General features: G+C 37.6%; 1 protein-coding gene across 1 annotated transcript; it reads left to right on the top strand.

The window, feature by feature from the left end:
• The first annotated feature begins 7,442 nt into the window (after positions 1–7,442).
• Positions 7,443–8,408, top strand: LOC123782799 (olfactory receptor 56B34-like). Its single transcript, XM_045783110.2, has one exon. It carries the CDS (start codon positions 7,443–7,445, stop codon positions 8,406–8,408), a length of 966 nt encoding a protein of 321 aa, XP_045639066.2.
• Positions 8,409–18,472: the final 10,064 nt, after the last annotated feature.

Below are 18,472 nucleotides of genomic sequence, written 5' to 3'. Positions count from 1 at the left end.
TGAACACTGTAAAGGTTATAACATGGGGAAATATAAAAGACAATTAATAATGCTCAACATCACTAAGCGTCAAGGAAATGCAGATCAAAACCACAATGAGATATCACCTCACACCTGTCAGAATGACTAAAACCAAAAACACAAGAAGTAAGTGTTGGTGAAGATGTGGAGGAAAAGGAACACTCATGCACTCTTGGTGGGAATGCAAACTAGTGCAGCCCCTGTGAAAAACAGTATAAAGATTCCTCTAAAACTTAAAAATAGAATTACCATGTGATCCAGTAATTACACTACTGGGTATTTACCCAAAGAATATGAAACACTAATTCAAAAAAATATATGCGCCCCCATGTTTATTGCAGTATTATTTACAATAGCCAAACTATGGACACAGTCCAAGTGTCCATGGATAAATGAATGAATAAAGAAGATGTGGTATGTATACATACAATGGAATATTACCATATATACATACAATGAAATCTTGCCATTTGCAACAACATGGATGGATCGAGAGAGTATAATGCTAAGTGAAATAAGCCAGTCAGAGAAAGACAAACACCACATGGTTTCACTCATATGTGAAATTTTTTAAAAAGATTTATTCATTTATTTGATAAAGAGAGAGAGTGTGTGTGAACAGGGGGAGGGGTAAGGGGAGAGGGATCGAAAGAATCTCAAGCAGACTGCCTGCTGAGCATAGAACCTGGCATGGGGCTAGATCCCATAACCTCAAGACCATGACCTGAGCTGAAACCAAGAGTCAGATACTCAACCAACTGAGCCACTGAAGTGCCCCCATATGTGGAATTTAAGAAACAAAACAAATGAACAAAGGAAGAAAAAAAAGAGAGACAGACAAACCAAAAAGCAGACTCTTACCTATAAAGAACAAACTGATTGTTACCAGACGGGAGGTGGGTGGGGGAATGGGTAAAATAAGTGAAGGAAATTAAAAGTATACTTATTGTGATGAGCACTGAGTAATATATAGAATTGTTGAATTCACTGTACTGTATACTTGAAATTAATGTAACATTGCAGTTAACTACAGTGGAATTTTTTTTTAATTTTTAAAAAAGACAATATATATTAATAACACCTTTTTTCTTTATGATTTAAAGTACAACTACAAAACAAAAATTATAAATTTACGTTAAAGGACTCACATAAAGTGTAATTTGTGACAATAACAAGATAAAGGGGATGGAACTATATAAAAAGCAAAGTATTTTGAATATTATTGAAACTAAATTGATATTAATTCAAACAAAAGTATTATAAATTAAGGTGTTAATTATAATACCCAGGACAAAACTAAAAAAAGTAATCAGAAAATACACAAAATAAATGAGGGAAAAAAGAAGGGAATCAAAATAGTATACTATAAAATATTTGTATAACACGTAGAATTGAGAAATTCAGGAATACAAAAGATATAAGACAGGTAGAAGACAATTAGCAAAATGGCAGAAATTCTTCCTTATCAAGAATGATTTTAAATTTAACTAGGTTGGCTCTCTAATTATATGGCAGAAACTGGCTGAATGGATTAAATAAAACATTATCTAACTATATGCTCTCTACAAGGAGACTCACTTTAAAACAAAAAACACAAAAAAAATTGAAAGTGAAAGAAAAGAAAAAGATAATCCATGCAAATAGTGACCAAAAGAAAGCTATGATATATATTAGTATGCTTAATATCAGATTAGACTTTAGGTTAAAAAAAATTGCTACATGAGATCTGGAAGGATATTATATAGTGACAAAAGGTAAATCCATCAAGGAACTGTGACAATAATGCAAGTATATCCACCAAACAACAAATCCTCAAAATATAAGAAGCAAAAAATGACAGAATCGAAGGGAAAAGTAAAGAATTCAACAATAATACTTGGGGATTTCAACAACCACTTTCAACAATGGATGGAACAATTATACATAAGATAAAGAAATAGAAAACTTGAACAAGACTATAAACCAATTAGACCTAATGGGTATATACAGAACATTCAATCAAACAAAAGCAAAATGCACTTTCTTTTTAAGGATTCTCCAGGATAGATCATATGTTAGGCCACAAAACAACAGTTAATAAATATAAAAAGAATGAAATCATACAAAGTAACTTCTCTAATCACAATGGAATGAGATTAGAATTCAATAATAGAAGAAAAACTGGAAATTTAAAAGGAGGTGAAAATTAAACAGTACAAACTTTAAAAATTGGGTCAAAGAGGAAATCAAAAAGAAAAGTAGAAAATACTTGATAAGAATAAAAATGATTATACACCATACCAAAATTAATGGGATATGTCAAAAGCATTGCTCAAAATTTAGACGTATAACACCTACATTAAAAAATAAAATAGATCTTAAATCAGAAAGTAACTAAGGAACTAGAAAACGAGCAAACTAAATACAAAGCAATAAGAAAGATGGAAAAACTAAACATTACAGTGGAGAATAGAAAAGAATAAAGAAAATCAACAAAACTAGGATTCAGCTCTTTGAAAGATCAACAAAATTGACAAACTTTTGGCTAGACTAACTAGACAATTGGGCAATAAAAATAAATAAAGAGTATCCAGATAAAATAAGGAATTAGTAGAACTATATTCACAGATGACATGATCTGATATATAGAAAATCCTAAAGAACCCACCAAAAAAGAAAAAAAAATAGCACTAATAAATTCAGAAATGTCGCAGGATACATTAACATTAAAAAATCAGTTATATTTGTACACATTTGCAAAGAACAATTCAAAAATTGAATTAAGATATCATTCAATTTATAATACCATCAAAAAGTATAAAATACTAAAAAAAAGTATAAAATACTTAAGAATAAATTAAACCAAGGAGGTACAAGACTTGTACAATGAAAACTACAAATCATTCCTGAAAGAAATTAAAGTATGAAAATAGGGAGGCAAACCATAAGAGATACTTAACTCTAGGAAAAAAACTGAGGGTTGATGGTGGGGAGGAGGTGGGGGGTTGAGGTAATTGTATGATGGGCATTAAGGAGGACACTTGATGCAATGAGCACTGGGTGTTATATGCAACTAATGAATTACTAAATTCTACCCCTGAAACTAATAATACAGTATATGTTAACTAAATTGAATTAAATAAAAATTTTTAAATAAATAAATAAATAAATAAATGAAATTAAAGCAGAACTAAATGAATGGAAAGACATCTGTGTTCCTGATTGGAAGACTTAATATGGTTCAGATGGCAGTACTCTCCAAATTAACTCACAGATTCAATACAACCCTAGCAAAATACTAATTGCTTTCTTTTTCTTGAAGAAATGGACAAGCTGATCATACAATTCATGTGGAATTTCAAGGGAGCTTGAGTCAAAACAATCACGGAAAAAATCAAAGTTGGAGGACTCACATGCCCCAATTTCAAAACTGACTACAAAACACAGTAATCAAAACAATGCAGTATTGACATAAAGATAGACAAATAGTTGAATGCAACAGAATTAAGAGTCCACAAATAGGTCACCTGGGTAGCTCAGTCAGTTAAGTGTCTGCTTTCAGCTCAGGTCATGATCCCAGGGTCCTGGGATCGAGTCCCACATCAGTCTCCTTGCTGAGCCTTCTTTCTCTCCCTCTGCCCTTCCTCCCCACTCGTGCTCTCTCTTTCTCTCAAATAAATAAGTAAAATCTGAACAAAAAAAAAAAAAGTCCACAAATTAACTCATACATTTGTGTTCAAATGATTTTCAACAAGGGTGCCAAGATCATTCAATGAGAACAGAATAGTCTTCTCAATGAATTGTGCTAAGAGCACTGAATATCCATGTGCAAAGAAAGAAGTTGGACCCTTCCTTGTACCATATACAAAAATTAAGATGAGTCACAGACCTAAATATGAAAACTAAAACTTCAAACCTCTTAAAAAAATGTACAAAGTAAATCTTTATGACTTTGTTTAGGCAAAGCCGTCCTAGTTCTGATACCAAAAGCACAGAACAAGGGGGAAAAATAGACAAATTGGACTTCAACAAAATTAAAAATGTTTGTGCTTCAAAGGATACCATCAAAAAAGTAAGACAATCTACCAAAGAATAAGAGAATAATTTTACAAATCAAAATGACTAAGAAATATCCCCATACTTTGTCATGGTATAAGTGCCTGAGATAATGCAGAGAATGATAGAATTGGGACTGCCATTTTAGACAGAATTATTGACAAATATATTTCTCATTAAGGAGCATTTGATCTGAATATAAGTGCAATATCAGTCTTTTATTTCAGTTTAATTAACACTAAAAGTACCATGTCATGAAAGACAAGAGAGGGAAGTGGTCCTAGAAGGAACTAATCAACACAGACTAAGACTAGAGAGGGTTCAGATAAGATTACATTCTAAAAAATCCATTATTTTTAGCTATTTGAGATCAAGCATTAGCGAGAGTAATTTCTGCAATGTTGAAACAAGAATTAAATTGTAGTGAAATAAGTATTGAGGAGATGAGGAAGAGTTAACAAATTAAAGAGTTTACCCACAAAGTTTGTGAAGGGGAAAATAGGGGCAATCCCTGAAAGGAATATGAAGGAAAGATATATTTGAAGGGGGGATACTTCAGAACTGTCCTTTAATTCAGGGATATTATTCATCAGAGAAGGGTGAGTTAAGCTCTGCGGAGTCTGGAGTGGAAAGCTCTCCATCTGGTGAGCTGCCCTGAGATTAGTGTTGCCTGGGTCTACTCCCTGAAATTACTTGGCTCACCCCTAAGGGCACTAGAGCCCTTTTCCCATTTTGATATATATATAAAAAAAAAAAAAACATTAGACCCTGGAGGATGCTTAATATAGAGTGGGGAGGGCCTATAGAGCAGCACACCAAACCAGGGCATCCTCAGCACCTAATTTATTCTAGAACCCCACACTCCACACTCCAGGGACGTCAAACAAAGCTACAGATCTGCTCTGAACAACAAAAGGCTGAATACAGGCGGCTGAAGCCAGGAGAGCAAAAGCAGCTACCAAAAGCAGTGCCAGTCTGAGAACCTCTTCAAAGCCCTCCTGAAGTAGTAAGGAAATAGACCAATAACCTACATCCTGAGAGGTGAGGGGATGGATATGTCTCACATTCCAGTAATTCTGTCCTGATCTCTGAATTTGATTAGTATATGCCTTATGTTTGGCTTCTGTGGCTGGCTTTCCTTTTTTGATTCTTCACCTCTAGTAACTCCCTCTCACAAGTTCTTCACTTTTGTAGAGACTAAGGTCTATGATCAGAAAACAGGACAGGAATGAGGCTGAGCTCTAAGATGATGGGACCACCTCAAAAGGATGGGATTTTCCAGTCAGAAGACCATACACTTTTTACCTTACATCTCAAGGGAGGAACGAAGACTTGGGTGGATTCCTCCTGCATGTACCACCCTGCACAAGGGAGAGAGTGAGGCAAAAGCGAGGAAAAAATGCCATGAAAATTCCTGCAATTTTGAGTGTGGCATTTCCCTGGTTGGGCAGTTACTTGGTTCCTATAGAGCCTCACTTAGTTTCTCAGTTCCTAGAACTCCCACAAAGCTATTTAGGTCAATCTGTTGCTTAATTAGTGTTCTGTGGTAGAACAAGGACCTCGAGTTTCCTAGTCCACCATTTTGCCAACATCAGCCTCTCAAGTACACTTTTTGGTACAATTATTTGAAAAGTTCTCCAAAGATTAAAGAATTGACAAAATCAAGAATGTAAAAATGAAGAGTGTGAAAGTGCCGAGGTTAAGCCATGAAATTACTTAAACAAAGAAAAAAGTGTTAAAATGTGTGCCAAAAAATGCATGCTGTATATCTGGCTTGTACCATACAGAAATACAGAAGCTGTTAAAAGTTTTTTGCTACTTGGAATTTAAGAAACAAAGAAACAAAACAGATAAACATAGGGGAAGGGAAGGAAAAATAAAGTAAGATGAAAACAGGAGGGAGGCAAACCATAAGAGACGTTTTTTTTAATATTATGATATGTTAGTCACCACACAGTACATCATTAGTTTTTGATGCAGTGTTCCATGATTCATTGTTTGCATATAACACCCAGGGCTCCATGCAATACATGCCCTCCTTAAAACCCTTAACCGGGCTAGCTCATCCCCCCACTCCCCTCCCCTCTAAAACCCTCAGTTTGTTTCCCAGAGTCCACAGTCTCTCACAAACATAAGAGACTCTTAACTCTAGGCAACAAACTGAGGGTTGCTGGAGGGGGAAAATGTAGTGGGGGATGGGGAAACTGAGTTATGGGCATTAAGGAGGGCATTTGATGTAATGAGCACTGGGTATTACACGCAACTGATGTAAATTCTTCCCTGAAATTAATACTACACTATATGTGAACTAACTTGAATTTAAATAAAATCTTGAAAAAAAATAAAAAGTTTATTGCCATTTGTCCCTCCTTCTATCTTTTGTTAATAACATTGGTGGTTTAAAAAATACAGCGCTAGGTATGTCTTTAACATTAATTTAATAATCAGACGAGGGAACAAATGCTATTCTATAGGGTACTGACCTATCCACTAAGATTTTATGGAAGGAGTGCTGGATTTAATAACACTAAAAGTTCGCTATAGCTTTGACACTTACTAGTGATTTCAATACATGATCCTTATCTAGACAAATCATTCAGTCTGTTTCCTCATATGAATAACACCTGTTTGGTGAAGACTAAATGAAGCGCTTTATGTCAGACACTATTTTCCTGCAACAGGTCATTTTAAAAGCCTGGTTAGAGCTCTAATTGCAGCCATTTATTCTCTTCCTGAAGAACCCCAGGAATGGAGACATCACCTCTACTCCCTAACTTTACTTACTTGTTATGGCTCAATTGTATCCCTCAATTCACGTATGGAAATGCTAATCTCTAGTAGCTCAGAATTAACAGCTTGGCAAAAAGGTCTTTAAAGAGGTAATTAAGTTAATATGAAATCTTGACCACAGGTCCTAATTCAATGTGACTAGTGTCCTTGAGAAGAGGAAATTTGGGCACAGACATGTGCATTCACGAAAAGTAGATGATGTGAAGACACCAGAAGAAGATAGTCATCCAAAAGCCAACAAGAGAGGATTTAGAAGAAACCAGGACGACCAACATCTGGATTTTGGGCTTTTTTAGTCTACAAAACTGGGGGAAAACAAATTTCCATGCAGGATTTCAGGCACATAAAATCAGTAAATCTTTACTTTTATTATATTAAATCTTTATCTTATTATCTATATTGGACCTTCTTTTATTCTTAGGTACTTTTTCCCAGAGTCTCAAGGGGATAAAGGATGGATTATATTTAAAAGACTGAATTATTGTTGGTGAATCTTACACCTCTACACAAATTTTTACCTTCACCTAAACTAACCACAGATTATCCTTGCTTCCCTTAATCCAGGGGCAGATGCTGAGAAGAAGACATCGCATGATATGGATACCACCCTGAGCATGACCAATAGCTCCAGGTTCCAAGTGTCTGAGTTCATCCTCATGGGGCTCCCAGGCATTCATGAGTGGCAGCACTGGCTCTCCCTGCCCCTCGCTCTGCTCTACATCTTAGCGCTCGGTGCCAACATCCTCATCTTAATCACCATCCAACATGAGACTTCCCTGCACCAGCCCATGTATTGGCTCCTTGGTGTCTTGGCTATAGTGGACATTGGCCTGGCTACCAGCATCATGCCCAAGATCCTGGCCATTCTCTGGTTTGATGCCAAGGCCATCAGCCTCCCTGAGTGCTTTGCTCAGATCTATGCCATCCACTCTTTTATGGGCATGGAGTCAGGCATCTTCCTCTGCATGGCTGTTGACAGATATGTAGCCATCTGCTACCCCCTTCAGTACCCTGCCATAGTCACTGAGGCTTTTGTGATCAAAGCCACACTGTCCATGGTGCTCAGGAATGGCCTCTTGACCATCCCAGTGCCTGTACTGGCTGCCCAGCGACACTACTGCTCCAGGAATGAAATTGACCACTGCCTGTGCTCTAATTTGGGGGTCACTAGTCTGGCCTGTGATGACATCACTATTAACAGATTTTACCAGTTGACCTTGGTATGGGTTATGGTTGGGAGTGACATGGGTCTGGTGTTTGCTTCCTATGCTTTGATTATTCGCTCCGTGCTGAGGCTGAACTCTGCTGAAGCAACATCGAAGGCCCTGAGTACCTGCAGCTCCCATCTCATCCTCATTCTCTTTTTCTACACAGCTGTTATTGTGGTGTCTGTCACCCAGCTGGCAGGAAGAAAGGTCCCTGTCATCCCTGCTCTCTTCAATGTGCTACACAGTGTCATGCCCCCAGCCTTTAACCCCATGGTGTATGCCCTCCGGACCCAGGAGCTGAGAGTGGGCTTCCAGAAGGTGCTTGGTTTGGGTGCCAATGTGTCTAGGAAGTGAGCCAACTTTCAATGGCAGGGTTTTATAACTGGTATTACAGAAAGAGCACAGGCTTTGGAGTGCAACAGCACTGGGTTAAAAGTCCCTATCACCCAATTGCTAGGAACATCAATTCAAATTAATTCACCTGTTTTGTACAGCATATACCATGTGCCAGGCACTGCACTGTTCTAAACATTTCACAAATATTAACTCATATAATTGCATAACAACCCTATGAAACAAGTCACTTGTTATTTAGATGACACAACTGTTATTGAGAAACTTGTCTAAGGTCAAATGGGAAAGAAGTTGGCAGTGATCTTAGAACCCAAGCAGACCCTGCTCTTAACTCTTTTCTCTCTGTTCAACCTTGCTACTAACTTAAAAACATAAACTAAAATGACAATAAAAGGAATGATATCCAAGTGAAATTATAAATCACTTGTCTTTTAATAGAAGAATATTCCATTTAAAAGTTGGCAGCAATTTTCCTGTCCAATAGTAAATACAGCATATTTTAAATCCTCTAGAGTCGCCCTGGAGGATCCTGTTAGTTATATAAATGTAAATCAGGAGTTTGGCAGTATTTTGTTACTTTATAAAGTCTTTATCAATTATTGAGTTTATTTGCATTAGAGCCCAAAGAGGAATATCCCAACTGCTTTTTGTTAACATTCAACATTACTTGAACTTCTCTAATGAATTAAGAAAATCCCAATTATGTCCAATGGTTCACTGAAAGTATAAAGGACACCAAAAGTATCTAAAGAGAAATTTTTCCCGTAAGAGAAATGATATATGTTTGGGGACAAAAAGAAGAGAAAATTGGTCCAATTTTTTAAATTTAGTCAATGCCAGAGTATAGATCAGTAAGGGTAGAATGTTGGCTTCAATATAACATGTGGATATGATTGGGTCTCCTGCTGACCCAATCACATGGTGTTATGGCAGACTATTCAAAGAGAAACCTAACTTGTGCCAGTAAATTTGGAAGCTCAAATGTGAGAATGTTAGGCCATTAATCCCTAAGGAATTTAATTATCTCTCCTTTGACGGAGAAAGTTAGATAGAGTTTTATTATATCTAATGTCAAGACAGAAATGGACCAGGTGCTTCCACCTGTTTTTAATTGTGATCCTATATACCAAAAACAAAAGCCCTGACAGCTGATAAATAGCAGCATGCTAATGGATGGGTCAAAGCCTGTTACTCTTTCCACATGTTTGGACCAAGTCCTTGAGATCCTTTTATGTTTCAGGGAGGAAAAAATAAGTCCCAAGAGAAAGATACTAGAATCTCTTTTACTCTGGTTATCCAAGAGATTGGGTTCCATTTCTAATAATGGCTGATAGGATAATTGAAAGACTCCTGGTGAGAACAAGTAGAAATAATGGACAAATGTCTAAATGGGTATAGAGAGTTTAGAAAACTAACAAATCAGTAAAAATTATGTGAGTTTCAGACTCCCTTTCACTCCAACTTGTAAAGGAAGTTCAGAAGTTGTCATTCCCATTCTTACATCAAGATAAATCTGGACAAACTGAAAACCAATCACTTTTCTTGGACACACCAGAGAACGGAGGTCACAGGGCTAACTGACTTTCTGGAGTCAAGGAACACCCTTCCTCTACATGGGGTATGGCTCTAATAAGTCTCCTATGGAGAGGAGATCGTTATGGAAAAAGCTCTGGGATTATTTCACAATGTTAACTATTTCCCTCCCCCTGCCACGGGTCTCCTCCTGGATCTTTACTGTGAGAATCTGCTGGGATTAGTGTATATAAAGAATGGGGCCTCTGTAAAACTGCACTCCCCAACTATTTCTCATTCTCATGCTAGACCACATTTGTAATCCAGCAATATTTCAAAATTACCTTTGAAGTCTTCCTACCAGTTTTTCACTCCAGCAGCTTCTACTCTAAGTAACCAGATAGGAAAACCAGTGTTTTTCTATCTCATCAAATTTTAGGCTGGCATTTTGCCCTGCAACAATCAATTCCCTAATGGATATAAGAAAAGTTATTAATAGTCCTTTTTTCTGACTTTTCTTCTTGTAAGGACAGGAATGATGACTTCTAGGTTCTTTACACATCAGAAGTCCTAGTACAAGGTTAATACCCAATGTACAAAATATCCATAAGTCCACACTGATATAAGTAAATTATACAATAAATAAATGAATGGAAGATAATAGACAAATCTTCCATTTTAAAAATTTCCAAATAATTTATGTACATACACCACCCTCAAATAGGTGAAACATAACCCCTTACTTCTCTCCAAAGAGCACAGTATGAGAAGTGGGAGAAAGAACAAATTTACAAATGAAGAAACACAACAAACGCTATCAGCTAGGTGGTCAAGTTTACATCAACACTGATAAATCATGTTCATAATAAGTATCTTTGATATGATATGATAATAACAGCACTTTACCCCATGGTCTTTCTCTGAAAATACATAACCCTGGTCTAATCATAAGAAAACCATCAATTGAAATGCTTCTTAAATGCAATGTTATGTCCTGGTGGAATCCTGGAACAGAAAAAGACATTACGTGAAAACTAAAAATATCTGAATAAAGTATGTACTTTAGTTAATATTGTATCAATATTGGTTCATTAAAGGTGAAAAATGTACTGTAGCAGATAAGTTATTAATAGTAGAGAAACTGGGAGTGGGAATATATGGGAACTCTCTACACTATCTCCACAACTAACACTATTCTAAAAATCTAAGACCATTCTACAATAAAAAGTCCATTTTGGGGGGACCTGTGTGGCTCAGTCTGTTAAGCATCTGACTCTTGATTTGGGCTCAGGTCATGATCTCAGGGTCATGAGATCAAGCCCCACATTGGGCACCACGCTGGGTGTGGAGTCCGCTTAAGAGTCTTTCTCTTCCTCTACCTCTGCCCACCTCCCCCACCCTCCCTGCTCTTGTGCACTCTTTCTCTCTCTAAAAAATTAAAAATTCCATTTTTCATTTGCTATTTTCTATCTTTTTGATGATAGGCATTCTAGCTGGTGTGAAGCAGTGTTCCATCGTGGTTTTGATTTGCACTTCCTGATGGCTAATGATGTTGAGCTTATTGGCCATATGTATACCTTCTTTAGAGAAATGTCCATTCAGATCCTTTGTCCATTTTTTTAAACTGGATTTTTAGTTGGGTTGTTTTTCCTTTTGTTATTGGGTTTTAAGAGTTCCTTGAATATTCTATATACAAGTTCCTTATCAGATACATGATTCACGTGTGTATTCTCTTGTTTTGTAGGTTGTCTTTTTAATGCCTTGATGGTATCCTTTGAAGTATGAACGTTTTTAATTTTGATGATGCCTAATTTATATATTTTTCTTTGTTGCTTGTGTTTTTGATCTCGTAGGTTTTGCCTAACCCAATGTCTTAAAGATTTGTTCCTATGGTATCTTCTAAAGATTTTATTGTTTAGTTCTTACATTTAAGCCTATGATCCATTTTAAGTTAATTTTTATATATGATATGTGAGGAAAGGGTCCAATTTCATCCTTTTGCATGTGGATATCCAATTATCCCAGCACCATTTGTTGAAAAGACTATTCTCCCATTGAATAAACTTGGTAAGTTTGTTGAAATTCAGTTAATGCTAAGTGTGATAGCTTATTTCTGAATTCTCAATTCTATTCCATTGAACTATATGTATATCCTCATACCAATACCATGCTGTTTTGATTACTATAACTGTGTAGTAAGTTTGAAAGTGTGAGTTGTCCAACGTTATTCTTTTTTTTATGATTCTTTAGCTCTTCCAGGTCCCTTGAATTGCCATATGAATTTTACGATGAACTTGTCCATTTCTGCCAAAAAGGCAGTTGGAATTTTGATAGGGATTTCATTGAATCTATGGATCAATTTGAAGAGTATTGCCAACTCAATGATATTAACTCTTCTGATCCACGAACATGAGACATCTTTCCCTTTATTTAGTTCATCTTTAATTTCTTCAAAATGTTTTGTAGTTCTCAGAGTATACACTTTCTACTCCTTTTCTTACATTTACTCCTCTAAATATTTGATTATTTGTGTTTTAAATGGAATTGTTTTATTTCCGTTTTGAATAGTTCATTACTAGTGTAAAAAATACAAAGAAAGCAACCTTGTGGAACTCATTTATATTATAATCGTTTTTTAGTGGATTCCTTAGGATCCTCTACATACGAGATCATGTTGTCTGCAAACAAAGATAGTTTTACTCCTTCCTTTACAATCAGAATGTGTTTCATTTCAGTTTTTTACCTCTGTCCTGGCTAGAACCTCAGTATAATGTTGAATAGAAGTGGTTAGAACAGACATCTGTATTTCATTCCTAATCTGAGAGGGAAAACTTTCAATCTTGTGTCATCAAGTATAATGCTAGCTGTAGGGGTTTCATAGATGCCCTTTATCACGTTGAGGGCATTCCCTTCTATTCCTAGTTTGTAAGTATTTTTATCTTGAATGAGTATTAGATTTTGTCAAATGCTTTTTATACATCTTGAGATGATCATGTGGTTTGGGTTTATATTCCACTGATATAGCATGTTACATTAACTGATTTTCAGATGTTAAGTCAATCTTGCATTTTGGAGAAAAAAAATACCTGATTGTAGTATATAATCATTTTTATAAATTGCTAAATTCTGTTTGCTAGTATTTTCTTGAAATTTTTGTGTCTAAACATGTATTTTGGGGGTTTTGTTTATTTGTTTTATTTGTTTGTTGTTGTTTTTTTTCCTGCTCTTCTGAATTCTAGCTGGCTGTTAGGTCTGCCACATTTTCATAGCTTCCTGAAAAAAATGGTGTCAATTCCCAGAAGTTTGGGTAACTGTGCTTTTGCCTTGGCTGTCAAACTATTCAGCTATTCTAAACTTGTATTTTGAATGCCTTTTATATCCTCTGTTTCCATATACTCTGTCAATTAACCAAATGCTAACCATTTCTTGAATCAAACTGACTCTCTTAAACTGCTGAGACATAGGCCCCTGCAGACACGGGACCTTTACAACTGGAGTTACCATATGGCTGAGAGCCATAGAGACACATAATGCAGAAACAAGAAGAGAGAAAGGGACTGAGCTCTACATGACCATCATTTTTTCTTTATATTAGTCACTCATGTTGAGATACTCCTACTCTGGGAAGTGAGTGAACGGTGAACAGAAGCCAGTAGTGTTTTAACAATGTACTGACCTACACAAAGAGCAAAACATCAAGAAGGGGAAAGGTGTGCCCCACTAACGTTAGTCAACCATCGATTAGGATTGGGTTTAGCTGCCTAAGAGACACTAGATTATAGCGGCTTAACAAATGGGAGTTCATTTATCTCCAGAGAGATAAATCACAGAGAGAGAGAGAGAGAATCAGGCCATTCAGAGTTGTTATGACACTTCTATTATGCCAAAAAGACCAGACTTTTTCTATTTTTCTGCTCTGCCATTCAAAGCAATGACCACCATCCACCACATTCAACCCCCAACAGGAAGGAAGAGATGGAAAAGGAAGCCTCCATAGCCCTTTATATGTGATTGGTCAGAAAGTAATCTGATGTTCAATAGCATCAGATTAATAGCAAGGAAGACTCTCAAGTTGAATATTTTAGCTTCCTAGTCTGTAATAAAGGAAAGTTATACAAAGGTGGATTTGAATGAATGTTTAATAGCTAACACTCAGTAAAAACAGCTAAGATACATCATGTTCTTTTCCTGCATTATTCTCAGACATTAATAAAATAATAAGCTATGAAGGAAGTCTCAAAAATTCTAAAGGGTAAATAAGTTCCAAAGATCTCTGGGTCTACATGATAAACTCAGGTTCTTGAGAAACTCAGCAGTCCCTTCCTCCTCCTGCTCCAAAACCTATCAATACTGACAAGATATTCAAAAATAAATCAACCCATAACATGATACAAAACAAATGGAGAGTCATTTATGAAACAGAAACATGAGACAAGTCTAAAAGATGAAAGATACTGTGATAGAATGATGGAAAAGAATGGAAGCCCAAAAGGTGCATAGGAAAAAACTGCTACAAAAATAATGTTGATTCAGATTCAGAGATGTCTGATATTATAAGAAGCAGAAGGTCATGAGAAAATCAAGCTGCTGATAAATAAGCAGCACGGGGTAGTAGTCAGGCAGGTCTGTCCTCCTGCACATATATTCCTGAAGAAGTAGGCCAAAAGTCAAGAAACAGTGGTGAGTGTTTCAGAATATTAAAGACTGAGTCAGAAAACAGAAGAGTGACCCACATGCTTATAAATAATCGTGCCACATGAACCATGGGGAAAAAGCTCAAGCATAAATTAAGCTAATAGCACACCCCACGTCTCCTGTACAACATGTTGCATCAACGAACTACAACAGCATGCTGGGATGCCTACTAGGAAAAAAACAATCGATGATCAAGATGGCTAACCTTCAGACAGTTTCTTCCAGACTATAGGCCCCTGTCCTTTGTTCTCTTAGAGCACTTGCTTGAGCAAATTTGTAATTGTAATGTCTTTGCCCCTTTGCAAGTTATATAAATCTTTTCCTAACCTCTTGCCAGTTTTGCAACCGAGGAAATGTCTTTCTCAAGAACCTGGGAACTATCTCCTAAAGTGTAAACACTGAAAGAGATAGCACCCTACCTCCCAGTCCCTATAAAGGGTACCAGCCTATTTCTAAAGGCACCAATTAGCAAACACAGATGGCCTAATCACAGACCAAAACATTGGCAATCTCAGGAATAATTCAATGTACTTGACACATCCCATTGATCAATCTCCCTGAAGTCCTCCAGCACATTTGCACTTGCGCTGCCCTGGGCTTAAACTCATTCCACCTGACACCTTACCCCAGCTCGACCCTGCCTTTGGTGTTGGTGGAACTGGGTATCCAGACTTGATCTGTGCTCTCTTCCCCATTGCTGGCAATAGTATAAGAATAAAATCAACTTCCACTTGCTCATCCTGTCCAGTGCAATTTTATTTAACACCAAATACAACCAGATATCTGAGCAAAATCAACATGAGAGAGTGGCATTAAAGTTAACAAACAACTCATGCCTGAAGAGATAGAATAAATTCAACATCAGTCAAAAATTTCATCTCAAGGTAACCTTCTCTATGCCAACTTGCTACTTCAAAAATCTAGTGACTCTTTCCTTCATATCTAAAGCTGGTGACAAGTGCTGTTACTAATCCAAGGTCACTGCACCATCATTTAGGATCTTTTACTGATGACATCCTTATGAATAGTCCCTTTATACATAAATCCTTCTCTAATTATTCTAATTTGAGTGGGCCATCTGTTCCCTATTGGGACTCTTTCTAATTCAATGCTCATTCAATTAGGCAATATGGAAGTCATTAGCAAAACCAGTTCCAATATAGCAATAGGACAGATTTTAGATGGTCACAGATTAAAAAGGTGAGGAAGTGAGAGCAATACACAAAGATGACTCTTACAAGAGGCTGAGTTAGTGAAAGACAGATCCTGAGGATACAGAGTGTGACTGGGAAGAGCCATGGAAAGACCCAGGCACAAGTATGTGCGGTAGAGATATTTGGTGAAGTTCTCAGTCCTTGGAATCTTCAAATATTGAGGTGGAAGATTCAGGAGAGTGGAAGACTGTTGACACAGGACAAGGGGGATACAGTCCCTTCTGCTAGATCACTTGGTTTGAATGTACAAACATGCTCCAACACCAGGGACACATTATGAAACAACTGGAGCGTAACCAGATTTCACCTTTGCCTTCGTGCAATCCAAACACAGAAACTGCATCAAGCTGAGAGTGAGCGTCCTAGGATACACAACACATACACACACACAAACACACACACACACGCTCCTAACACCCACCAGCTACCTACCCTCAATCACAACTTTCCGTTTGAGTTCAGGCACAGTTCTTTTTATCACTTCAACATAGCTCACAAGCTGCGGCCCTTCCACCCACGTCCACAAGCAAACGTCAAGTCCTTCTCAAAGCCAAGTGTTGTCTTCATTGCAGTATTTGTATTTCCTTAACCAGTTCACATGTGTCAAACTCTGCTAGTTTTATCCTAGTTTTCTATCTTTTTAATGTGTCACTGATAACGTTTTCGAGTACTATGCTCCTGACTCCACTTTTCCATAAATCCTGTGGTTTCTCATGTGGAGTTTTACATAGCACAGTGATTTTGAAGAACTCCTGCGTCCCATTCCAACACAACTGACTACTTGCTAGAGTGAGTAGGGAGGAAACCGAGCCTAGACAAGAAGGACCAACACGCTTTCTTCTGACAATTCAACCTGGCAGAGCTGTCCATCTGCTGGGTCCTTGTCCTGGGACTAGGTTTGTTCCCAGAGTGACCAAGGCAGGCCTCCAAAGTCACTGGGGGCCCTTCTGCTGGAGTGAGACAACCTGCCCCAGGGGCAGTTGGGTGGCACTGAGGAGTGCCATAGGATGGGCCCCGGGGATGGGGGTGGGGGGTCAGACCAAGACCAGGTGATTTCAGAGCTGTGATTCACATCCAAAACTCCGGGAATGGTAGGAAAGGGATACAGCAGCTCTGAGCAACAAAAGGCCCAGCATAGGCATCACCAGCCAGGAGAAGGGAAGCAGCCCAGGAGAAAGAACCAGCCTGGGCCATCTTCATGGCCCCTCCTGCAGTAATAAGTAAAGCAGCCACTGTCATGGACACTGGGAGGGGAATCAATGGAGGCAGTCCCCCTCCGAGGATTCTGTGTCTGCCTATGAATCTGGCGCACTGTCCCTGAATTTCTCAACCTGCCTTTCTTAACCTTCCATAGATCTCTTCACCTGGGCAGGCATTAAGAGCTTTAATCTGGGAAGGAGGGCAAAGAGTTGTGGCTGAGCTCTGACATGGCCATACTGCAGATAGTGGGGGTCTCCAGCCAGCTGAATATGCGAAGAAAATCCCTTGGCTGCCACAGTGTCAGGCACACAGGAGTCTCTCAAAGTTTTATGAGTTTTATTATCTGGGGTAACTCCTCACATTGTTCCAGCCCCTCTCCAAGCCATCTGGGAATAGTCCTAGTTTGGGAGTCTAGGACTCTGGGGCTGATGAGCTGGATCTCTTGGGAACTTTCATCTCACCTTATGTTATGCTGCTACAGGGTACCAGTAGTTGTGATGTCGAGGACAGGATTTAAAACTGACTTGAAATTCAAATCCACATCTCTCTGCTTGACTCCACAGACCATCCTTCTAAACATTATACCACTTTCAACATCCTGAAATGTTATATTGAAACTTTCCAGAATTTCTTCATGAAACTATATTTTTTCCTGCTTTTCACATGATCCTGTATTGAACTCTGCTGTTTGATATCTGCATGAATTTGGTTAGCTAATTTACCCTATGTAAAAGTAGTCATTGGATAAGTATTTTTTTTTATTCAAGTATAGTTGACACACAATGTCTCATCAGGTTCAGGTATAACATACATATCTGTTTTTTATTACCAATTATATGTCCAGTGCTAGATTAGTAACAGGGATAAAGGTGAGTAAAGCAGTTAAGATCCCTGCCCTCACTGATATTCCCTTATAGTAATTTCATTTCATTATAGTATCAGTAGCTTCGCTTTGTTCATAAAATAAAACTATCCTTCTTTATATGGACTACTCAACACTACACCTGAACTGGACAGATAGCTCCATGAACATTGGATCCATGTCAATTTTTTCCCCATTAACGTGGTGTTACACACAGTGTTAAGAATCTAGTAGGCTCAAAACCTGTTTACCTAATTAATGAAATAAGGTCATACATAATCTGATTTCCTACCTCCTCAGTGTATTTAGAACCACATTTCTGAGTGGGTATTCCAGTCACAGACATTGTTGAATATCTCTTGGGGATTTAAAATGAATAAGTTAAAAGTAAAACTAGCCAAATTAATTTTGTGATATTTTTCTCCTTTACCTCCTGGGTCCAACCACAGAAAAGGCAAACAGTTTGGCTATTTATTCTCTATTTGGCCACAAATTCATTTCCTTTCTTTGCCCTGCTCTGTGCTCATGGAGGCTGATCTCTATGCCCTGCTTCAGCTAGGTTCCCTGACTTGACTTTTGGA

This window comes from Ursus americanus, chromosome 16 (assembly GCF_024610735.1).
Source record: "Ursus americanus isolate L20-20 chromosome 16, mUrsAme1.1.p, whole genome shotgun sequence".
In the NCBI taxonomy this organism is placed as follows: domain Eukaryota; kingdom Metazoa; phylum Chordata; class Mammalia; order Carnivora; family Ursidae; genus Ursus; species Ursus americanus.
Note: the sequence above shows the minus strand (reverse complement) of the source record. Positions and strands in the feature narration are given on the sequence as shown.